Raw genomic sequence first — 25137 nt, forward strand, 5'->3', positions numbered from 1 at the left:
AAATGTGTATGTTGTTATAGTGGCTTATTTGCAGTAATTCTAGTGACGATATTCCTTCTGTTATCAACACAGCCGACAAAAAAATGGATTCTGACGTTTTTAATTTGTTGTATACTATTTTATTTCCTAAAAGTTATAGTCTAGTAATATAATTATAGTAATTACGACTTTAGTGCTGCGCTGCAAACAAGAAAATGTAGATGATGACTCAAAATAGTCTACTCCCCATCGAAGCTTAGGAGCGGTGATCTTTGTGACACGCGATCTTTGGACGTCAACGATGGGTGGGGCTTGTAGGCGCTCATACGGATAGTTGTGGGCCCCACGTTTTGACTTGATAGCAGTGCAACTTCTCTATGAACGATCTTTGCACATTGAAAAGGGAGGGGCTGAAAACGCTCGTACACGGTGCGCTCATTGTGGAAGTCACGAGAGCTTTGAAATCGAGCGGACAACGCCAAAATAATAGCAAAACGTCTCTTTCAGTCGGCTCAACTGTTCTCGACGCTAGACGAGACTTTATACCTTTTGCCAGGAGTGAGTCACATTTTTCTCCACTCTCTAAGTGTGCAAACTCCGGCAAACGGACGACTACTTGCTTGCTTGTTGGTGGCACGCGCCCAGGTAAGATCGGAGACGTGCAGCCGTGCTAAATATTGGGCTGATCGGACGTTTGGTCCTGAATTGTGTTCCTTTATTTATTTTAAAGTATCATTTGTGTTTTTTTCAACTAACTGCTAAATGAATTTGAAGGTAATTGAAATATCTTTGACTTAACATGAAACGAATAAAAACGAAAGTCAGCCTAATTTGGGGAATGGCTTTAACAAACGGAAACGGCGATGTTGACAAACGTGTATTTATTTTGGCTACCAACGTCGGTTCTTTCTGAACACAAAAAGTGACTTAAGCTAGAACGTTAGACTCGGGTCAACAATTCCCAAATAGCGTACATTGTTTTCACCATAAGAATTAACATGACGACATAAAAATGAACAATCATAATTTGTCCCATTACTTGTGAAAACCTGATGTGCACGAGAAAAACAAGGGCAGATTAGTCCACACAAAAAGTAACCAAGGAGATTTAATTCTCATCTCCGATTTAAAAAAAACAACTACAAGTTGACCAGTGTGTTACCTTTTTGTGGAATTTAAAACCTATTTGGAAAAACTGTTGCTTTGTTAAGCAGTGATCGACATTTTTGCTCATTTGCTCACATGAACCCAAAGATTAATTGAATCATTTGTTTGTGCGTTTTCTTTTCTGTCAATTTGAAATTGTATATCCTGTTTTTGAATAAATTGTGTAAATTAAAATGTTTGTTTTGTCCAGTCCATTGGTTAAATGGCAAAATGAACAGATAGTTTTGGGGGAAAAAAAAAGTTTGAAGCAGTGAGCACAACATTTTAGCATAAACTAAAATGAAGTTTGTTTCTATCTTTAGTAGATGGCTACCAAGAAAGATAACCTGTCAGGGTTCTGCACTGTAGAAAATGGACGTTTGGGTGAATTTCTGTAAAATGCAGATGAAATGTGCATTGTTGGAACCCTCATTGTTATTTAAGAAACGAGCTACTTTCAATTTTGTCTTTCAGCTTTCAACATGGCGACGCTACCCCCTTTCACCAACACAACACAAAACAGTAAGAGTCCTTTACATATGCTGCCTCTTTGTTTTTGGGTCACCTCATTGCTATCGTCAAGCCACATGATTGAAGCTCCTCAAATGTGAAATGCATGTTTTGAATCATCACATATAATAGTCTCAATCAAAATATAGCTGGCGACTGATCCGATTGGTGATCCAGCAACAAAACAATATTTTGCTTATTTCCGGAAGGTGAATCTACTTGAAACTAGTAAATGTGCATTGAGTAAAACATCAATTAAAAAAAAAAAAAAAAAAAAAAAAAACTGACCACAATGACTAGCAAATCCTTTTCAACCAACTCACCCCTCTGAAGGTATTGAAACGGTGAGGTCACTTCCTTATACTTCAGAATCCCAGCTTTTATTTCATGGTATTTATTGATATCACAGCTATTGCACAAACATTGGCCATAGCCAATACATCCATTTGGAATGTCGTGGAAAAAGAAAAATCAAACAGGTTGAGGGTGTCAATAGTAGTTAATCAAATATTGTGAGAACTATGACAAGAGTCAGTGACGTCACTGCCAGCCTCCACTGAGCTCATGCTTTTGTTTCATCGTAGTTACTGCAGTGACATCTACAGCCCACTTAAAACCAGACACCACAGTCATTGCAGGTAAATATCTTCTCATCATTGTGATCACTTGAGTGGCAGCCCTGTGTGTGTGAATCCCTCTTGTGCTCCCCAGTGGTATCGACATTAATCGTGCTGACGCTGGTCTTGCTGGCCGTCCTGGTGTATCACTACATGTGTCACAACAAGGGGGACTACAGGACGACAGGAGAGCAGGCCCCCGGCGAGGACCCCGACGAGGATCCTGCTAACCAGGCTGCCAGCGAAAAGAAGGAATATTTTATTTGAGAGACTGAACTTCACTGAGGAGCGGGAGGATAGGAGGCTCAGGAAAAAAAAACGCCCCAGGAGTAAACCTATCTGAAGAAAATTTTGTGTGTGAAACCAAAGAAAATTATTTTGAGTGGTTTTATACTTTGGGAATTGTAATGGGTAGAAGGATGTTAAAGTGTGATTTTTATTATGTAAGTGTGCTGCAATATTTATCATACGTGCCTCTCGGGGTAGAGGGAGACTGTCCTGTTTTAGATGTTACAATTTAAAAAAAAAAAAAAAAAAAAAGTTTTGTATGGTTACTGACTCGCTTCAATTTGACCTCCATGTTTGACATAAATATGGAAGGCAATAAAAAAAGATGTTTTGGAAAAATGTTTTCATTTTTTTGGTGGAATTGGAAAACCTTTCCGGTATTATTTTATGGGGGGGTGTCAGGAAAACCCTCAGTGTTATTTTTAAGGTTTGAAAACTAACCATTTTCTCTTTTGAAATAATAAGCAAACCAAAAGCTCCACGCAATCGTTCAGGCTGAACAGATCTACATTCTTTTACAGGATCCCCCCCTATGTGATCACACTGAACGAGCCTACAAACATGTACAGTGTTTTGTGTTTGAGCTGATCTTATTGGAACCAGAGCAACTAAATGAAAACATGACATTTACTTAGAGTATCAAACACAATTACATAGTGGTTGCCAACACAGTGGCTGCACAGATAGGTTTATTAAAAAAAAAAAAAAAAACCACTTCCTGTGACTATTCATTTTCACAAAATGGAACTCAAATGAAAAAATGACATGATTTCTTTCATCACGTTACAAAAAAACAAATGTCCTTTATTTAGCAGTGTGCCCCATTGTGAATACATTACATATGCGAATAAATTTAAACAACTTCTCAAATGTCCAAAATAACCTTTATTCTAAACTTACACTTAAATTTTAAGTTTAGTATAAAAAAGTTAAGTGCACCTAAGTCATTGACGCTCATCTCCTTTAGCCATCTCAAGACAGAAAATGTGCATAATAAGTCCGTCATCGCTTTAGCGCGGCGTCTTTTTTCTTTTTATTTCTTTTTTACAAAACATCGGAAAGAGAATCCCTGAACCAGGAATGTCCTTGATCCTTTAACAGAGAAGAAGTCTGTCGGGCTGCGGTTGGCATTACAGCTGCTCTCGTACAGGAAGTACTTCATATTGGTGGCACCACCGTTACAAAAAGAAGAAAAAAAAAAAAAACACACAAAACTAAAGTGGACAGTTCAAGTTTTGGAAGCTGTGGGCCCTCTTGAGTATGAGAACTTTAGTTCGAATGACCCCTTTCCAAGGCAACCGCATGTTTGATAAAGGTAGCGGAAGAGCTCCCCCCCCCATAGCAGCCAAAACCTGAACACGGTTAGTCGGACACCCAGTGGACAACATCTACAAAGAGCAACTTCCTGTTCAGATAGTGTCGTAAAAATGCAAAACTCAGCATACAGACTAAAACAAAAGAGTCTCATGAGTGCATTTTGCTTCAAACCTTGTGAGAAACGAGTGCTGGAAACTGTTTATTACTCCCGAATGTCAGGGAAATTGGTGGCCTTTTTTTAAATGTATCTTTTTTTCTAAATAGACTCATCTGACCTTCTAGGATCTTGATTAGTGGGTGGAAATGTGATCAAATTTCCAACGTCCTTCTGACGGGTTTCATCATCTAATAATCTAAAACATCCTTTGACACAAACACGGATACAGCGTGGTGATTGTTTAATCCCAGTTTGTGAAAGATCCCCAATATTTTTCCCCTTAATTTCACCTCGTATTTCTAAGGATACATATTTACCTGGCCTATAGGCTCATTTTAAATGAAACATTTACCCATTAATTAAGTAAAACATCAACTAGTCAGCAAACAAACACCGCTAGTTTTCTGATTGGTTGTTATTAAAAAAAGCGCATCATTATCACAGACAGCAGTAAAGCCTCTGAGCACAATAGTTCACAGTTTTCTAAATATAGACACACACACACACCTATGACTAAAAAATAACCAACCACCCGTTGTCTGGAATTTGTCATATTAGTTTAGCAGTGCATCCTCTTTTTCTTTTTTAAATTAGGAATAATGTGCAAATTAAAAATGATGAAATGCACAACTTTGAACAATTATGAAAAATCCCACATGAACTGATTAGTTGATATCATAAATCATTTTCTTTGGTACAACTGACTCAGTGTTGTTCTTTTTAAACAAGTGAATATGGTTCACTAACAGAAACCTTTTCAAATGTGCCAAATTGAAAACCAGAAGAAAAAGTAAACGAGTACTAAATGAATGAGCTTGCACAAATAAGCACATTTCAGACATTTTGTATAAACTCTGGGTATCCGACATCAAAACAGAAAGAAAAGAAACAAACTACAAAAGTTACACCAACCAGCCTGTCGCAGTCAACTCACTTGAATCTCTTTCCATTTTCCTTTGAACGTTTTGTTTCTTGAAATGGGGCTCGATCCCCAGTGCTCTTTGGCACTTGACTATGTTAAATCTACACGTCGCCCAACAAGGTACAGTAAACCACTTTTCGGCAAGTGCATTTTGCGCATTTCTTTATTTTGAAGCTCTTTAAATGCAACTTGCTTTTTTCTTTTTTATATCACATTGCGTAAAAGACAAGTTTGATCTACTTCAATGCATTTTTTTTTTTTCCTCGAGAATTTTTTGTGATAGTCATACTGGTATTTATAGGAACATTAGTTTACTACACTAAAAAAATGAGAGAAAAAAAGACAAGTGGGGATTTTTTTTTTTTGCATTCAACTTTGTAATTGCATTTCACTTTCACCATAAAGCAGCTCAACTATTAAACACTACACGAATGTGACATTGCCTACTGTCTTTTCTGTAGAAGCTGCTTCAAGTATGATATTTTAGTCTCTAGAGCAGTGAGTTTCAACTGGTTGATCAAAAATCATTGAAAAGATGATTTAACCTGCACTCGATTTTAATAAACAAGCAGCAGTTTAGCATCTTTACAGCAGAGTTGTGCTGCTGTCGAGGCAGAAATGTGTCTGAAATGCTGTTGATCTCTAATTTGACTTTACCCTTCAGTTTCTTGTGATACTGATGTTTCCCAAAAAGAATTTGGTCTGATATCTGTTTAAATGGCCTTTGAGGGGGGGGAAAAAGAAGAAGAAGTGGAAGACCAGTTGAACACCTCTTAGTGAATTTATCAGAGACACACGGCTTTAAAATGTTATTTTTTCAAACCAAGCTGGAGTTGTCTTGATTGGTTGGTATTTGATGTTGTTGCCACATTTTGATCTCTTAAAGGTGTAGTCAAGTCAAATATTTTCATCACAATATATGGTCTATGCCCCTTCATATGGTATTTTGATTAATGCGTTTGTAGAGTATGAATTAAGCAGAAAAATCCACCTGTTTTTATCAATTTCTGGGGGGGCGGCCATTTTGTCTTGTACTTCTACTTGATGCGACTGAAAATTATATTCGTGCCTTATGGCTCACAGATTAAAAACCATCACATCTTACCTGTGTTCAAACTGGTTGGAGATAGAAGATAATATTGTAAAGAAAATGTGTGACTTGACTTTGGCTTGAAGTTGATCTTATGGCGTAAGCCTTGCGAAATCTATCAAGTTTAGCTACCTACTTAACCACAAGTGTCATAGCACAGGCCACCATTCTTGTGAACCTGGAATGACCTAAACTAAAACTGAAGCTAGACGCAGTGGAAAATGATGGGATGGATTCTACAACATTAAATACTTGTTGGTCACTTAATGGCTAAGTTATAAGTGGAGTACTGTACCTTTCACAAGGGCTCAAAAACATTACATTCCATTAGGTGATATCAGTATTGTGGCTAAGCAGCCTAAGGAGGATAGGGGGGAGGGGGGGTACGTGATGTTGGGGAAGGGGGGAGGCGCTGCATTGGATTTAGGCGTGAGGGAGCATCTGCTGTTACCAGATGGTGTAACCTCCGCTGGAGCCGCCCAAGAAGAAGTTGTTCTTGCGCTGCGTCATGACCACGTTGGCGCCCTGCATGGCCGCCAGTTGAGCTGCATTTGGGGCGTGCCCAGGGGGTGGGGGCTGAGGCACAGTAAATTAGACCATCAGTCACTCCCGTGAGTCCCCAAAAGAACATTCTTTACTGTATTTCTTTAAATCAGAAAGACAACACATCAAGTAGATGAGGACAAACACTCACCGGGATGGAAACGCTGCTTCCAGCTGTGAAGCGGGCGCCAGCGTCGAAGCCACCATCAACCATCACCGTGGAACCAGGCGGGTACATGGCCCCCATCGGATAATAAGCCAGGGGGACGTTCTGGGCCATGGCTCCGACGGGCATCTGAGGCTGCATGGGCATGTAGACCTGAGTGCCCACATAGGGGGAGGACATCTGAGGCATCTGGCCGGTCACCTGGTGGGGAAGCACATACCTAGGCTGGTAGATCTGTGGAGAGATACAAGAAGTGGTTAACAAGTTCACAATCGGGATCATCTCGGCCATCGCTATGGTTACCTCAGAGTATGCGGGAGGCGTGTCCGTATAAGGAGGCGCCTGAGGAGATATTTGCATAGCAGGGGGGTAAACGGGGGCGGTGCTCTGCTGAGGGTACACACTCTGCTGTGGATATGACCCTGGAACACAACACCAAACTTGAACATACGCATGCTGGGCAAATCAAACGTGAGAATGTTGGAAAGGTGATGGAGTTTGCTTTCGTCATTGTCCATGGCCTTTGAAAAGGCCCCGCTGAGAAAAGTTCTAATTTTATTACCAAAAAAAGTCTTAACTTTATCTATCAGACAGAACAATTACATGCTTTTCCACTTAATGCCAGAGAAATACAATTACGGTAACCTTTGTATTTACATCATCATTTAAATGTATGTTGGGGCCTTTTTTTTTTTTGCATGTGCGTTTTTAAATCGTTTGTAAATGTATATTTATTGTACCATGAGAATAATCAGGCATCCGCCAAACATTTATATTACAAAAACTCACACTGATGATAACTCCCTTGCTATTCTGGGGAAATGAAACCAAAATCAACTCGTCCAAACCCGACTCCGATATCACAATTTCGCCTGATACTAAGCAATACGGCATGATATGATCACGCATTCGTTCGTTTGAACTAAACCGTGTTTTAATCTTTAATCTGACATTGTAAGGCACTGACATTCAACGAGTTCCACAAAAATTCCGACGGCCATGTATTGTCATGTAACCACCCCCGGTTGTCCAAAACAACTAGCATTGCTACCTTTAGCCTTGGCGACGCATAGCAAGCCGCTGACAGGGAGAAAAAACTAAGAAATATGAGCGGGTAAAATACCTTTGTTGTTCATTGTCACAGTCCGGTTCGAAATGTAGAGGATGTCAGACAATCACAGGGGACTCTGCTTATCTCGTCACAGAGTCGTTCAAACGAAGAGCGGTGAATAGCAATAATCCACTTCCTTGTTTTTCTGCTTCTTGTTGTTGTAGATATCGGTGACGTCAACTGATCTCGTTCGGCGGTGGAGCGCGGCTGCTTAGTTTTCAGTTGGAGCGTCCCCTATTGGTTGATGGTGGAGGTGACGAGTGAATGCGAGATCAGATTGATTGATTGGTTGATAATTTATTCAAATATGTTTTGTTTATATGTGTTATTAATTTACTGTTTTCACTGTTTTTGTTCTTGCATAACTGATTTTTACTCAATTTACAGCACTTTGTATGTAGCAGTGGTTGTTTTAACGATACAAAGGTGAGGTGAGTTGAGACCTCTCGGTATGAATAAATTACAAATGTAAAGAGGGCAGAAGTCCAAGAATGGCCCAACCTCCTGGTGAATATATAATCCCATGCCACTTGAGAATTCAACTCACAAGGATGTGTCGACACTACCTTTAATAATAAATCCCAGAGAAGCATGATACACAGTCAGACTTTCTCAGACATTGATCTGCAGCACTCATATCTGAAAGGTCTCCATAATTTAAAATGGGGTTTGAACAAAAATGCAGTGAGAAGGTGCTTTTTAACTTCAAAAGAAAACCAAAACTTTGGAAGAAAAAATAAATCCCGTTTTAATTGAGTTTAATTTGATACATTTGTTTCATTTCATTTCCCTGAAGGTTATCGCAATGTTCAATAAATGGTGAGCGTTTTACCTCTGACCTTCCTACTGTGATGCAGACACGAAATAGTTTTTTCATTTTTGCACATCTAATAAGATAAATACTGAAAAACTAAAATAGCCACAACCCCATGTGAATCTAACTGATTGCATGCATTTTATTGCATCGCATCTGCTGTTATAACAATTAAATCATTTATTTATTTTAAAGTATTCCTACGTTCTCGGAAATAAAATTAAACAATAATAGACCCGGTGGAGATGAGTTTGAGATCAAGTTACGCAATCACTGTAAGAGCCGTTGTCTGGACCTTATTTGGTGCACTGGCCCTTTAAGAGCGCCACGGCGCCTCTCAACTCACGGCAGACATTTTCAATGCAATATTTTTTTTCTTGCATAAATTATGTTCATGACGTAGTGGCAAAAAGAGCACATTTCTGTCGATTCCCACCGAGTTTGTACCTCACATGGGATCTTGTGAGGCGCCTGGAGGTTTTTTTGGAGGGTTGGGGGGGATGAGCCGAAGTGTTGGCATCGCGGCGAGGCGAGACGAGAGGCCAGATCCCCCCAAACATTGCAGCCCTCCTTCTTATCAATGCAAATGGCTTTTGTGTGTGCAGCCACTGCGCCTGTCTGGGAGCTGAGATGCATTTTTAATTAGCTGCGACTGAACCAAACTGTGACAAGGACCTTTTTAAACCGGTAAGTTGACCGTTGAAAAATAACTAAACAAACAAACAAAAATAATACCATTTAAAAGCACGATTCTTGTCGCCTGGTTTGCGCGAAGCTGTCAAACTGCGACAGGAAATGACTTTGGGTTAATATGCAATGCTCTGCATTAGCATAATTTATATATTTATGATAAAGAGAGACCGATTCATGACGGCGAATATGGCAGTCTAGTAATGATGTCCTAAAGTGACCGACGAGACTTTTATTGGTTCGAATGGTGGATGGGGAGGGAAGGGGTGGCATAGCGACGAGACCATTTACACCCGATAAACTTTTGCCACACATGCATGTCTTAACTGCACCCCGGTGGCGGGAAAAGTAGCACCACAATTTCCTTTTTGGGCTTTGATTTTTTTTTTCATTCGCTTCATGCCCGCCATCAGTGGAAGTCCTCCAGCCCCCCCATCTCCTCTGCAGCCAAGTGCAACACAGTGGGACCTGTTTATAGGTCCCACTCAATAGTCTTGCCCCATAAATAGCCAAGAATACTAAACGTTCCATGCAATTCTATTAAAATGCATATATTCAAATCGACCGATTTGACTCATTTGCAGCGGCAGGAGGATAGAGGTGGTGCAGCCAAGCCATGAAGTCTCAGGACCTTCCTGTCAGAGATGCCCCGCTTGCTGTCAACGAGCAGGTAACTCAATTTGCAAAGAATATCTTCCATTTCGGCAGACAGTTGAGATTTACATGCAGAGCACATGCAGAACTCAGAACAAGTTCATTAAAATTCCATAAGGGTCATTTTTTAGATGTGCACTTTTCAGTGGACACATACGGAACACTACTTATAATGAGACCACACACACCAAACTGTGACTCTCCTCCATTAAACCAGATGTCTGTAGTATCAAATTGACTTCTGAGAGGCATCAGAGTGCAACAGGCATCCATATATGTCCCAAAAATACATTAATAGTAGTGGTAGTAATAGAACACAAAGAGGAAGCCAGATGTATAGTAAGCGTATTTGGTAACTACATTGCGAATTTAGCTCTTTGACATTTTTATTATGGTGAATGACTTGTGAGACGTATTATGCAAACACTCAACACAACCAGTTGCGCCTCTATTTGTGTCCAGCAACAGCACAAGCTTCAGATCGCTTCATTTCATGTCCCTTTCACATCACAGAGTTAGTGATCTTTTTTGATTGTTGACCTTTAAGGTCATTTTCGCTCAGCAAGGACATCGAGCTGACAGTCATCTGTATAGCAGTGAAAGGAAATGCCCTGTTTACGTCGGATGGAACCTAGGGGCACTGGGGTGGCAAATACAATGAAAACAGCAAAGGACCCAAAATAGATTCCTTGTGGAACTCCATATGACAGAACACCAAAACGTCCTGCCAGACAAATAGGATCTTAACCACTCTAGACTACTACCAGTAACGCAAACCTGGTGCTGTAAATGAACTAGTAGAATACTGTGGCCACTGTATCAAACTCATAACAGGTCTGTCTGTGATACATATCTACTGTATATATGCATGTATATCATATACAATTATACAATATACAATTGTTTAATATGTGTTTTCTGTATCTATGCAGATCAGTTGGTTTTACCCAAGTTGAATAAATTAACTAAGTGGTCTGTATACTTGTTAATTATTCTTAAAGAAAGATTTTGGACAGCCCTGCTTTAAAGCTTACATAGATGGCTCTATAGCCAAAATGTGAAAATAACAGCATAGTCGTTGACTCGTCCTACTTTATATGCTTTATGTATGATAAATTCCACCCTGCAGCCCTTTGCTTTTTTTCATGGGCTAAAAATGGCTGTTGTGTGTGTGTGTGGATGGGAAGCATTTCTCTCTCTTTACTGGTGTGCCAAGGGATGTTTGAAAGAAAACACTGCTTGAGCTGATCGTTGGCTGATGCTTTCCATTGTTTGTGTTTGTTTATGTTGCTGTACTCATGCTCTCCTCATTTGTATTTTAACATGCTTGGCTTCTTTGTCCTCCTTTAGCTGTTCACTGTCTGAGCGCAGAAGTCTTTTTTCAGCCATTTAAACCCTGCCATTTGAAATTCCCTGCCAGAGGCAACCAGGTATGCATCCTCTTTTCTCTGTCCGTCTGTCTGTCCGTCTGTCGCTCTCTCTCTCTCTCCCTCTCTGTGCGGACCTTGTTCTCCAATCACCTCGCTTCTCATTCTCAACCTTTCATATTTGCATTTCCTTAGAATCAAATTCATCTAAGTGGAACCTAGCAGAAAATACTGTCCAAATTAAGTATCTCAAAGTCAGACTGAATGCTCTTGAGTTAGTGGCAACATGTAAAACACAAGGAAATCAGACAAATGCGCCACAGTTGCTCCCCTTGACTTCAAATTTGCGTAGACCAGCGATGAACATAATAATTAATCTTTTTAATTGTTAATAATTCTAATATTTGAATGAAATTACTCCGTGAAGTAGGTGTTTCAGCTTCTCTTGAAGGCAACATAAAGACCTCTCTTAGGTACTAACTGTGATTGAGTTTTCTATATTCCAAATCATAAATAGAACAGAATAAACTATGAGCCTGCCTTCTGTTTCGTATTTGACCTTCCCTTTGTCTTCAGGTCATCGTGATGTCTGGCCATGAGACAATTCGTGTGTTAGAAGTCGGGGTTGATGCGTCTCTGTCTTCATCGGTACCTGAAGGGAAGACAAGTGAGGGCAAAACAGAGGGGGGAGGGGCTCAACCTGATGGTTCCCGCCCACGCAATGACAACGCTGGATCCCAGAACACTGAGGAAGTCGGTAAGCTGAAGCCAGCCACACTTTGGATTTTCAATTTGCACACGAAAGAAATGCGCCAAACTCACCACCTCACCCGATGTGCTCCGACAGTAGCTGGCAAACAGCAAGCGGCATCAGGTGAAGCGCCAGCTCACGCTGTCCATACCCTCAGTCCAACTGTGCCCATCAGTATATCCTTGCCGCAGCCTCCCGTGGCCACTCTGCCCGTCACTGTGCAAGGTTGTCCGCAGGTAATCATTATTAAAGGAATCAAAAGGGATATTAGCCATGCATCCATTTTGCGCAATGTAAACAAAAGTTGGGTGACCTCAAAATTTCAAGGCAACAAACTAAATAAAATAAAAACAAAATAAATACATTTTAAATACAATTTCAACTGTTTTTAGTTTTGCTGGTGTAAAAATTGCCTTTCCTGCATTTTTAACAAACAAATAAGAGGCCATAGAACTAATTTTCCCTTGTATTGTCCCTCACTTAAAAATATAAGTAAAAACTCTTAAAACTTTTGTGGAGCAAAAAAGCTTGCTTGCTTTGCTGTGCTAACTAACATTGTTGCCATAATAAAATTGTTTCAACCTAAATGACTCTTTTAGCCCCCCAAATATATACACTGTGTTTTTCTGCTGTGTACTGACATCATCTGAGTTTGTGTGCTATTATATCACACAGGTTCTATCACAAGAAAATCTTGCCACTCTTATGACTGGCATGTTGGCCCAGACAAGCTCGCTGGGCCAGCCACTGCTCATCCCCATCAGCATGGCAGGCTCCATCGGCGGCCAGGGCGGTCTGGCTGTTTTCACCCTGCCCACTACCAATGTGGCCACACTGTCTGGACTCGCCGCTGCTGCCGCCACGCAGCCCGCTAACTTCCTTAAGATGCCCTTTGCTGGCCTTCAAGGTAATGGTCGTGATGACGGTCAACGATGATAATATTGTTGATTTTTTTTTCAGTTTAGACTCGTTTGTTGGAAAATAGTCGTCGATGTTTTCAACTGTGATCACCTGTAATATTGATCATGTTTGGTCATTCTAAATTCAGTTCAGGCTCCTCTACAAACCAGCACGCAGGCAGTGTTCCAGGCTCCGGCAGGTTCCATCCAGCAAACTTGCGGCTTGGCGTCTCAGTCCACACCAGCTACGATCATCTCTGCCGCCCAAGAGGCAGCTGCTCAAGCCACATCGGCCGCAACCGTTGCTGCCCAGTCCAACATATCGGTGGCTGCACTGCAGACGGCTGGACTCTCCATCAATCCCGCACTGGTGAGGAAGACGAAACTGAGATTCACCACAACTATTGCGAATTTTTTGAATGTTCAGTTTTTTTGTTCCAACGTGTGTTTTTGTCCTCAGATCAATGCTGCATCTTTGGGAGCACAGACCCAGTTTCTCAGTTCCCTCACCTCCAGTCCCATCATCACCAACGCTATGTCCAACATGGCGGGCATCACAAGCCAGATCCTGACAACCACACAGGGCCAGGTTGGTCTGAACCTAAGGCTGAAGGGAATAGATAAAAGAGGCAAGCGTTCGTAGGAAGTACATTCCCAATTACGTACTTCTAAGACAGGACTCGCCGTGTTCACTGCACTCTGTTCTTGACATTGAAAAACGGCTCGAGTGCTTCCTTAAAGTCTGTCGCTGGACTCCAGCCATCTCTCGACAAAGGCAAACCTGAAAGCCAAACTTTTTCATCATGAGCTTGAAAACTTACATAATGTAAACCACAATTGCAGAATGGCTCTCCGACAGAGACATTTTCAGGAATTGACAGGAAAGAAAATATTTATTTAATGTCATACTTGATACATACAGTCACTCCAAATATCCTACTATCTGAATAGAAACAATTGAAAAGTCAATGTCATGTCCCCTTTAAATGAAACATTACTTGCAATGTCTGGTTCCCAAATAACACGAGATCACGATACGATGTTGCTGTTATTGCTACTACAAAAGAAAGTTTAGTGTTAACGGATCGTTTCTAATCCCTGCTAATCGGAAGTTGTTTTGCTTATGCTCTTCCTATTCGACATCTATTCTCAGGTTATAGGAACTCTCCCTTTTTTGGTGAACCCGGCCTCCCTGGCCGGGGGGGCTACCACTCCGACCCTCCCCTTCCAGGGTCTGCAGGTCCAGACGGTCACCCCGCAGTTGCTCCTGAACACTCAGGGCCAGATTTTCGCTGCCGTCGGGAACGGAGCTGCCGCGGTCGCGGCTTCTGCAGCTGTTCTGCCCAAAGCTGCCGTGTCAGCCGCACCTTCCAAACCAACCTCACAGGTATGCATGATCTTGCCTAATTTGAATCTTTGGGTTGCAAAATGTGACTGATTTGTCCTGTTTGTACATGATCCCTCGCAGGCGCCGGCAACAGCTGCCACGCAGTTGCCGGTTGTCATCGCCCCGCAGCCGTCGGTACTCAAAAGCTCCACCTCGCCATCCTCATCGCTCCCCATCACCTGTGGCGAGATGGCAAAAGTGGGCCAGCTTGTCAGCAGTACGTACATCTGCCCTCTTGTGCAAACATGACTCACAATCAGTTTTATGTACCATGTGTATTCCGCCACGGTCCGGCAGAGCCCCATCAGGCTGCCAGCAATGAGGAAGGCATCAATCTGGAAGAAATACGTGAGTTTGCTAAGAATTTCAAAATCCGGCGGCTATCCTTGGGTTTGACGCAGACTCAAGTGGGACAGGCACTGACTGCTACAGAGGGCCCGGCCTACAGCCAATCCGCCATTTGCAGGTGAATTACACTTATTTTGTCATCTTTATTAAAACAGGGATATTTATTATTAAAACTGAAGATTTGCAATGAAATTCTCCCAGTGTTTAAAAGTTTCGGGTTAAGTTTCACAACAGTCTGATGTGATTTTACATGTAATTGTAACAGCAAGCTTTGTTTTGTCATGTTGAGCTAGTTAATCACTTGTTAACTAGAAAATTAAAACAATAAAGGTCTCAGTGTCATTAACCATTCGTTCATCAACATCAATGCATTAGAAAAAAAAAAACTTAAATGAAAAGTCTTTTCGCGACAGGTTTGAAAAGCTGGACATCACCCCGAAGAGTGCCCAGAAGTTGAAGCCAGTGTTGGAGAAGTGGCTTGCCGAGGCCGAGCACTGGAACCAAAAGGGTCAGCAGAACCTGATGGAGTTTGTCGGCGGCGAACCGTCGAAGAAACGCAAGCGGCGCACCAGTTTCACGCCTCAAGCCATCGAAGTCCTCAACTCCTACTTTGAGAAGAACTCGCTGCCCACAGGGCAAGAGATCACGGAAATCGCAAAGGAGCTGAACTACGACCGAGAGGTGGTGCGGGTTTGGTTCTGCAACCGACGACAGACGCTGAAAAACACCAGCAAGATTAACATTTTCCAGGTCCAGTAGAAAATGGAATTTGCAAATTTTGTTGTAAATACCCCAACATGAAGTTACACATTATTTAAGACTCAGCGCTACAATACTAAAGTGAGTTCCTGGGTTCTAAGGCTGAGTGTACGAGTGTGTACGGTTCTCCTATTAATGGCAACATACACGCAGGTAAGTCAGCTCAGTTTGTTAAGTGGCATTGTTGTTCATTATTGAGTTCAGTGGAACCTCTAAAGTGGAACACTTTGAAGTTCTTTTCCGGAAAAATGACTCCCAAAGTCACACAAAATATCAAAGTTTGAATGCGACATCATGATGACATCGCAGGGATTTCTATTCAGTGTGCATCAAACGATTGACCATGGGGCATGACATCATTTGGTGTCAAAAGTCAAACTGTTGTTCTCCAGTGATTAACCTCTTTTTACACGTGTGACAGTCAACAATGACTAACCGGTCTTTTTAAAAATGCCAATAAAAGTAATATTGATATTTTCAAGGGGACAGTTTGACCCAAAATTGCTTCAATCGGAGTGACTTCAGAGGTTCCACTGGATCAAGTTTATTGCCATGATGGACGATTTCATCTGCTGCTTGTCTATGCAGCCGCAACGCAATCCTGCAACAAGTCAGGGACAATCATCAATTTGGTATTTCTTGATAATCATAAAAGCTCAAGTCAACTGTGTTGATTTTTATATACTTTATACTAGTTGTTGATGTTTGAAGTTGGTACAAGTCCTAAGTTAATTTCAGGACGAATGCAAACTTTTGATACAGTTTGTCATTAACCAGTATGATTTGGTCACAACGTATTGCTGTTTTTGTGCCTTCTCTGTCGTCTTTCGGTGATAACAAACTGCTCCTCATCTCAAGTTAGATGAAATTTTCATTTTATGAAGTTATTAACAATGTAACTTTCAAAAGCGCCCTACAACAGTAACATATTTTCGATAAATGTAGTGGCTCTAGTATAAATCAAACTGATGGAATTACATGAGAGTTATGTGTAATGACTTGAAGATGTTGCATGTTCTGTATGTCTTTTTTTCTACTAACTGCTTATTATGTGTGAACCTATATGTTAATTATCAAGGATTCTTTGCACTTTATTGATGCCTGAGGAGGTAAAAAAATGTTACTAATTCTTTTCTACTGCAAACGATATAGCCATGTTGGTGGGCCTCATGATTTTTTTTTTTTAATTTTTATCAATATCGCAATGTAGCAACATTTTTAACGCAGATCAGCTACTGTTATACAGAATAAATATGAATCACGGTGAATTAGAAGATCAAAACAAGATGCCATACAATAAGTGAATATGTTTGGTTTGCTTGCTATGTGCTTTATGGAAAAAAATGCAATATTGTTAAATAACCTTAAATTAACAAAAATATATTAAACAAATAAAATGATAGAAATATTCTATCTATAACTATCTTGTTTGACTGAAACGTCTGCCTTTGCAAGAAGTGAGAGGAATTTTTTTTTAAAAATGTAAATAAACTGTCTTTACTAATTAAAAAGTGTTTATTTGTGATGATACATTTTCAGTTCATACCAGTTGATCTACTCAGCGGTGAAAATATGCTTTTTTTGGGATTGATTTACCCAACAAAAAAATAATAATGTAGTACCAGGGTAAATTCGCTGATTAAAACTATATGTAGGCATAAAATCATTCATACTTGTTAATCCGTATGAAAAATGTCGAGTGTTCAGTTCATGTGGAAAGCAGTCATGAGCATACGAGCGCACCGAGAGAACATGCAAACGCCACACAGCAGCTTTTCTGTACTGTAGAACTGTTAATAAAAAGAATTCCCAGGCGCGAGGGGGCAGCATTGTGCGTAATAAAACAAAACGAAGGAGAGCCACGCACGGAAATTACAGTAACTCCGTTCGTTGGCTAGATAAATAAACAAAAAGAACATATCGTTTGATCTTTATTTTACGGCATTTTTAGGCTCACACACGGTTCTAGAAATGTGGGTTGTGGATTGTATGATGTTGTCGTGACACCTCATGTTGGGAGGACGCGCTAATTTTTGGGATCGCTGTTGCTAGCTGCTTAGCGTGACTAGCCCGACATGTTTATTTTAGTACTAGAGCGACGGCGCACGACGTGATGGCATGAAAATCTCGCACCATTAGAAAGCAGCTGCGCTCCGCTTCGCCGTAAGGTAAAATATGCAGACCGCTAATTGATCAAATGAAAATAATTTGTTAAGTCCATCACTTTACAGATGCGTGCAAGTTCAATGCACCGCTTTCACGGTTGGAAGTCAAACTTCGTTTTCTTCACCAAAGGTTAAAACGTGATTGAGGGTGCTATCAGAACCAAAACCCATTGAGATCCGCACAAAGTCATCATGGCCTGGGCTCTGAAATTGCCTCTCTCCGACGAAGTGATCGAGTCCGGACTGGTCCAGGACTTCGATGCCAGCCTCTCTGGCATCGGTCAGGAGCTCGGTGCAGGGGCATACAGCATGAGGTACTGAAGCAGTTTTAACTCAGCAGGACTCTGATACTTAACCTGTTATTATGCAGTCACAATATTGCTGGTGACTCTGTCTGTGAAACTTTCACATTTGCGAATATAAGTCTGTGTGCGTGATTCTGCTTTTCATCAGTTGCCCACCATATGCAAGCAGCTTGGCTGGAATTCTGACTGTCGCAAGTGAAGTGACAGTGTCTTTGCCTTGCTTTTAAGTGCCTGCCACTCTTTGTTTGTAAATGCTCTTTAATGAAGCACATTGAGTTTGAAATGTGCTACATAAATAAAGCTGCCTTGGCTTTGTTTATACGCTGAAATATTCTCCCCTCTCTTTCATTGTCAAGCTGTCTGCATCACGAGCAACACTTTGCATTGTAAATTGTCGAGATACTCAGATATTTGCTAGCATTGCCTTGATTATGAATATTGAACTGCTTCAGTAAGGGAATACACATGCTCGTTTGTTGCACTTTGCACTGTACATGTACTAACAGTTGTTCTGTTTTTGTCTCACCTTCAGCGACGTACTTGCCCTGCCCATCTTCAAACAAGAGGAGTCCAACTTGCCTCCGGACAGCGACAACAAGATCCTTCCCTTCCAGTATGTTCTGTGTGCTGCTACCTCGCCAGCCGTTAAACTGCATGATGAAACACTCACCTACCTCAATCAAGGTCAGCACGTGGATACCAGACATTGGAGTTAAAACGTTACATAATGGCCACTCTCATTTGTTAGCTGATAAATCACTTAGTCTGACTGAGTTTGTGTGAAATGGCCAAAGTTGCCCAGGTAGTGGAATTTGGAATTAATCTTAAATTTAATGACAAAAAGGTTTCAAGGTCAAGCAAACGTTATGTATCACAATACTATAATAATATGTATCAGAATTCATGAAGTGATATATTATTCCACGTGGAACAATTTGGTTTGGTCTGATTCCGAAGGTTTACGGAGAAAATCAATTTACAATGTGCATTAACAAGTGACGCTATTGTCAGGTTTATTGAGATACAACAACATGTAAAATCTTTCCAGATCTAAGTATTCAATTGAATAAATTGAAAAACAAATAATCAGCAACATCAAACCGATTCCTACCCATTGATGACTTTTCGATGGAACCATTGTCCACTTCAGACTAATTCATTAGTTTGTACTGATGCTCGCGCGTTTTCTAAATCATTCGTTACACCGCTACTAATGACAAGCAGTTTGTCGGGTCATCCAAAAGTTTGTAGTTTAACTTGATTTCTGTTTTACCATAGAATAAATTTATTTCCTTTGCATAATCTTTGAGAATGTTAGCGCAATTTGGAAGTCACCAAATGTTACGGAATAGATTGTTTCCCATGTTGGAAGTTCCACATTTTTTACTTTAAATCCAAAAGTGCAATGATTTTCTATGTTAACCATGTGTTATCCCCTGTACACTTGTCATTGCAGGGCAGTCCTACGAAATTATAATGCTTGATAATCGAAAAATTGATGAACTTCCGGAAATCTCTGGTAAAATGGTTAAGGTGCGTTACTCAGGTGCCTGTGTGTGTTACTTTTGCTATGGGTGGCCATTGGACTGCTTTCAATATATTCTTTAATACTTAATTGCCAAGAATGTTTATGATCAATTGATGACTCTGATGAATGTGTCATTCATATTGCTAAGATTATATTGCATGTCAATGTGCAACAATTAGGGCATAAATACTCATCTGCTAATTCCTTTTTTCAGGGTTGTACTCAAGTGCCACACAAATGTCTGTAATATGCAAATATGCTGTATCTAACACGCAGAGCATCATTCGCGTGGTGTTTCACGACCGCCGACTTCAGTACACAGAGCACCAGCAGCTGGAGGGCTGGCGCTGGAACAGGCCTGGGGATCGCATTCTGGACCTGGGTGGGTGCCTTAGAATCTTGTTTTGCACACTTCTGTTGGAACAGATTAATTTCCTTGAGACAAAATCTGTTAGCAGAAGCTAAGCTAAGTTCTTTTCAGACTAGCATCCAATATTTGCAACAGCAGTGGAATACAGTGTTGTCAAATTTGCCTCGCCTTATGTTCAAAGACTGTTGCACATTGTGTCTGTTGCAGATGTGCCCATGTCAGTCGGCATTATCGATCCACGGGCTAACCCTACTCAGCTTAACACTGTGGAGTTCCTTTGGGAACCGTCAAAAAGAACCTCCGTTTTTATCCAGGTAGCACGATCCTCCTGATTGACTTCCTCTTCTTGATATCGTTGCGCAGCTTTTCCCAAGATTATTCAGGTCCATTCGGTAAATTAGAATTGTTTAGCGTGCAATTTTTTTTTCAATGTTTTTTCTGACTTTCATATACAGGGTGACCCAAAAAGATGCGTACCCATGAAAATTTCAATTGTGACTTTGATTAAAAAGCTATTTATTTCAAATTACAACCACACATTATTCAGTTTATGGAAGTTTCAGTTTGGAGTTTCAGCTATTTCTGTCAATTTTTAGTCAATTTATGGCTTTCCCAAGATGTGTTCCAAATGTCCACCATTCCGTTGCAAGCAAACCTGTACTCGTCTGACAAAGTTGTCAATCACTTTTACACACTCCTCTTTCGGGATGGCTCTTATTTTTGCTGTGATGGCAGTTTTCTGTTCCTCAATTGTTTGTGGATTTCCCTGGTATACATTGTCTTTGAGGAAGAGGAAGTCAATTGACTAAAAATTGACAGAAATAGCTGAAACTCTGGTAAATGGTCTTCCATAAAGTGAATAATGTGTGGTTGTAATTTGAAATAAATAGCTTTTTAATCAAAGTCACAATTGAAATTTTCATGGGTACGCATCTTTTTGGGTCACCCGTTATATGCAAGAACCTTGTTGATTCTTCACCAATGCTAGGTTCACTGCATCAGCACAGAATTTACCATGCGCAAGCACGGCGGGGAAAAAGGGGTTCCCTTCCGCATCCAGATTGACACGTTCAAAGAGAACGAGAGCAGCGAGTACACCGAGCACCTCCACTCCGCCTCCTGTCAGGTCAAAGTTTTCAAGGTGATGAGTGGAAAACCCCTGACGTGTTTGCTGGGGTGCGAGTCGGTGTCATCGGGTCAGTGACTTCATGTCACCTCTTTCAGCCCAAAGGTGCGGACAGAAAGCAGAAGACGGACAGGGAGAAGATGGAGAAGAGGGCCCCGCAAGAGAAGGAGAAATATCAGCCCTCGTATGAAACGACAATCCTCACAGAGGTTAGTGTGTGTATTAATAACCTTGAGGTAATGTTCATGAAAATAAATCAAAGCTTTATTTAGAGCGGTCCACAAATGTGTCCTTATCAAATGTAATTGGAGAATTGTTCTTGCCAAGATGATTCAAATGATCATTCTGTACTCACCAAGTGGGCTATTTACAACATGTGACTAATAGACCTTGAGAATAATTATGATTCACATTTATGAACTTTAAATGTAAGTGAGCAACTCCTAAATGCCTCCTTAACCTTCCTTGTTTGGTCGGAGCCGCAGTCTTGGCACCACGATGCACAGCGAGCCCACTTGATGCATTAACAGAACCTTTGGACTCTTGACAGTGTTCCCCCTGGCCCGAAGTCACCTACGTCAACAACTCGCCATCACCGGCCTTCAACAGTACACAGAACAGCTTTCCTGTTCTAGAAGGGTGAAAGATGTTCTCGATGCCATCTTTTTGTTTGCGGTGAATCTTTGCTTGCTAACGCACTCTTTCCATTTGATCCTTTTTAGAAACGGATCACCAAACCACCAGCCTGAGCCTGTTGTTCAAGTCGCGGACGTAAGTACAGGTGACATTTGACTAGCATCGCCAATTTAAGATCTTATTCTTCCATTTCTAAAATAAGCACAGTTATACTTCTTCTTTTAAAGGTTAATAAGTGTAATATTGGGAAACATGAAAACAGTCTACTGTCATGAAAATACAAAGCTATTTACAAAGCTGTTTATTGCTGTTTACTTGTTGAGGCCGCTAGTGACTTTATTTCCCTCTTAAGAATTTGTTACCCGCGGCGACGCCACAAGATGCTCAACAATGGCTTCTCCGGAACCGCTTCTCGCCCTTCTCACGGCTCTTCACCAATTTCTCAGGTACAAACTTGTTCCTCGCTCTACATTGCAGCAAGTATTGTGTATATGTCAACATAGTCAAGTACTTTTTTTTTTGTGTGTCTGCTGAGCCGCTTTTAAAAGTCCTGAGTAGACATGATTGGTTTTCCGATCAGTGTTAATTTATTTTTTTGTGATTACCAGGAGCAGACTTGTTGAAGCTCACCAGGGACGATGTCATTCAGATCTGTGGCCCGCCAGACGGCATACGATTATTCAATGCGCTAAAAGGACGGTGAGTACATGGAGACGGCATGCAGTTTGTTGATTGGTCGATGCAGAACGGGAATAACTGCAAACACGCCTTCATATGTGTCGCCGACAGGGTGGTCCGCCCGAGGTTAACCATCTACGTGTGCCAGGAGTCGCAGCAGGCACGCGAGCAGCAGACCAAACATGAGAACGGAGATGCTGCGAACAACACGTTCTTTAGTCAGTGCACATGGAAAAAAGAAAAGAAAGATGTTTAGATGGAAAATTAATATTTTTCATAAATTGAAAATGAAAGACGATTTTTGTTCATTGACTACAATCAGTGTCTTCTTGACTTTTAGGGTATATTTTGCTATAGCATACAGTTTTTGTATTCCTACATGGAGTGATAGTCCAACAATTCTCCAAATGGTCAGTTTGAGATTGGGGAATACCTTGTTTTGTTAATATCGACAAAGCACAGAGCACGACAGTACAGTCCAGATACAATGATAGTACCAAGATATATATATATATTTTTTTAAACATTTGCAATTATTGACAGACGTACTTTGTATTTCTTGCTTGCAGTATATCATGCAATCTACCTGGAGGAGTTGACTGCTACCGAGCTGACAGAGAAGATCGCTCAGCTCTTCAACATCTCACCTCGACAGATCAACCAGATCTTTAAACAGGGTCCCACTGGCATCCACGTGCTAGTCAGTGATGAGGTGAGCTTCTGACATTCTAAATGATTTCTTCATCTTCAGTCGACAGCAAGTGGCAAAATGGTCCCCTAAAATCAATTTAAAAAAGGTGGATTTTGCTGCTTCTTAATTCATGTTCCATATATGCAATTTTAATCTCAATAGTGTTTTGAGTGGAAGTCCCACGTAAAATATATTGTAATTTTTTATTTTTATTTGACTCCCGCTTTAAACAGGCGAGCAGGATAGTGATTTAAACTGAGTAGTCCAGGGGCCCTCGCTTGGCTCTGGATCTTTGCCCAGCCTAGCTGTCAAGTCATGGGTGGAGACATGCTGTGTTGCGTTGCTTTTCTGTTACTAACCTATGGGCAGAAGCGCAGAATGGCTCACTCTCAGACCCATTTTCAGAACTAGGCAGATGAAACATTTTATCTTTGACCTTGGATACTTTAGCCACCCCATCTATAGGCCGACCATACAATCAAAAGCAGGACTGTAGATTTGAAGGTTGAGTACAAGCCAGTAGACGTGTACTGATTTGCTCTCAGTGTGCACTCATCGAAAATCCTGAATGATGGTTGATGAAGGCGGCGCTGTATGCATTTGAAAGAATTTGCATTCATTATTTTCCTTTGTCATCTGCCTGTGGTGCATTGGGGCACTTGCTTTATGTGAGTCATTGGCCTTTCCTTCTGAATTTTGAACATTTTCTACTCTTCTTTTTTGACCTCCTAGATGATTCAAAACTTCCAGGATGAAGTTTGTTTTGTTCTGGACACCATGAAAGGTATTGATCTTTCACCGTTTTCCTGATTTCGTGTCTGTTTGTTTTTCTTTGACTGTGGCAGTCATGGCTGTTGTTGTTGCAGATGACACGAATGACGGCTACCACATCATCCTGAAGTGAACTAGATCCAGACGGTCCTTTCAACTATCCAGCTTCACCCTCCTCGCTCTTCCCGGATCACTAGGAAACGCCGCAGGAAGCCTCTTGAAGCTGTTCGGCGGGAACACGAAGCACCTGGCCTTTTCATGTCTTTCTTGGGAGGGAGTGACTCCGTTACCACGGTGACACAAAGCGCATCTCCCCTTGTCACCCTGCTGTCCTCTCGCCAACATGGCCGCATTTTCTCACCTCCTTTGCTCATGTTTGGCCGGTGTGACCGCTGCGTCTGGTGTGCCAAAGGTTAGCACTCTGTAATCAAGGTTTGCTTTTCTAAAAACTCTTGAATACAACTCAAATCAGTGCTAAGAGAATACATTGCGCTGGGCGGGAATGGAGCTAAAAGACCAGCTAACAGCCAGTTACATCTTTAAGGGGAAGTGAAATACAGCTATTAACACATTTAGCATCTACTAGCTGGTAGTTGCACTAATTCTGATACTTTGAATAGCGACTAAAAACTTGGTGGGTGCAAATGATGGAGTTATTTAGCACAAAAACATTTTAATTAGGCTTTCTTGGACAACATTACATTTAAATAGATTTTAAGTATTTTCCGCACATTACTTTTAGAATTTTGAAGTCTTTATTTGTATCCATTCAAATGCTAGCAATACTGGTAACATGGGGCACACCAGAGTTGCATGTGAGAGTTCATTTTCTGTCTCTGCTTTTATGATCAATTAGACATTTTTTTATACTTGTGTCATTTGTCAGCCTTGGTACGAATCTGATTCACCGCGTTGTCTCATAAATACCAGAAAAAATAAACACCTTTTCATAAGAAAAAAGGGAAATGTCAGTTATTGTAGTATGTTTATCTATTTATCTTTGCGGTTAAGAAAATGCCCATGGACACCATTTTGGGGATTTTGCTGGTTGTTGCTAAGATTTGAAATTTACTTGCATAGTCGACAGAATTATTCCAAAAAGACCGTCATAAAATAAAAATGTGTACATAAAGTCTTCCTTCAAAGAAAACATCAAGTATTCTTCAGTTGAAGAAATAACCCTTTACACTGTTTGAGAAAATACACTATGTTGTATGTATCTGTAGGTATAGTTGCTTCATTGCTAGTAAGTTCAAAGTTAAAGTTGGGCTGGCCTTATTAGATCCATAAGGAAATTGTCAGTGACATGTTTTTTTCAATGTTATATTTTTGAGCCAAAAACGTATTTTATT

General features: G+C 40.8%; 4 protein-coding genes and 1 long non-coding RNA gene across 6 annotated transcripts; 3 read left to right on the forward strand and 2 right to left on the reverse strand.

The window, feature by feature from the left end:
- The first annotated feature begins 341 nt into the window (after positions 1-341).
- On the forward strand, positions 342-3645 carry LOC147061808 (uncharacterized). The gene is made up of 4 exons (XM_085918669.1): positions 342-624; positions 1600-1647; positions 2220-2273; positions 2347-3645. Exons 1-4 carry the CDS (start codon positions 357-359, stop codon positions 2517-2519), a joined length of 543 nt encoding a protein of 180 aa, XP_085774795.1. The 5' UTR covers positions 342-356; the 3' UTR covers positions 2520-3645.
- On the reverse strand, positions 3212-8036 carry dazap2 (DAZ associated protein 2). The gene is made up of 4 exons (XM_085918794.1): positions 7859-8036; positions 7039-7157; positions 6721-6969; positions 3212-6602 (listed from the first exon to the last, which is right to left on the reverse strand). The coding sequence occupies exons 1-4, from the start codon at positions 7869-7871 to the stop codon at positions 6474-6476; spliced, it is 510 nt and encodes a 169-aa protein (XP_085774920.1). The 5' UTR covers positions 7872-8036; the 3' UTR covers positions 3212-6473.
- Positions 7135-17004, forward strand: pou6f1 (POU class 6 homeobox 1). The gene is given in 14 exon segments (XM_085918411.1): positions 7135-7223; positions 8011-9347; positions 9935-10020; positions 11355-11390; positions 11392-11434; positions 11948-12128; positions 12219-12358; positions 12798-13029; positions 13171-13391; positions 13482-13610; positions 14175-14408; positions 14490-14625; positions 14706-14874; positions 15170-17004. Coding segments are annotated over 12 exon segments (1893 nt in total). The 5' UTR covers positions 7135-7223; positions 8011-9347; positions 9935-9994; the 3' UTR covers positions 15516-17004.
- Positions 13440-18682, reverse strand: LOC147061811 (uncharacterized). 2 transcript variants are annotated; one of them, XR_015066957.1, is made up of 3 exons: positions 18512-18682; positions 14679-14743; positions 13440-14587 (listed from the first exon to the last, which is right to left on the reverse strand). It is a non-coding gene; the product is annotated as an uncharacterized LOC147061811 (long non-coding RNA). The 2 variants fall into 2 exon arrangements; XR_015066955.1 differs by having other exon boundaries at positions 14663-14743.
- On the forward strand, positions 17334-24839 carry tfcp2 (transcription factor CP2). The gene is made up of 16 exons (XM_085918539.1): positions 17334-17683; positions 17811-17994; positions 18518-18669; positions 19442-19518; positions 19790-19895; positions 20091-20197; positions 20872-21024; positions 21108-21218; positions 21560-21648; positions 21732-21780; positions 21998-22091; positions 22254-22344; positions 22435-22541; positions 22893-23035; positions 23747-23798; positions 23881-24839. Exons 2-16 carry the CDS (start codon positions 17873-17875, stop codon positions 23916-23918), a joined length of 1491 nt encoding a protein of 496 aa, XP_085774665.1. The 5' UTR covers positions 17334-17683; positions 17811-17872; the 3' UTR covers positions 23919-24839.
- Positions 24840-25137: the final 298 nt, after the last annotated feature.

This window comes from Syngnathus leptorhynchus, chromosome 1 (genome assembly GCF_054491065.1).
Source record: "Syngnathus leptorhynchus isolate UIUO chromosome 1, UIUO_Slep, whole genome shotgun sequence".
In the NCBI taxonomy this organism is placed as follows: Eukaryota; Metazoa; Chordata; class Actinopteri; order Syngnathiformes; family Syngnathidae; genus Syngnathus; species Syngnathus leptorhynchus.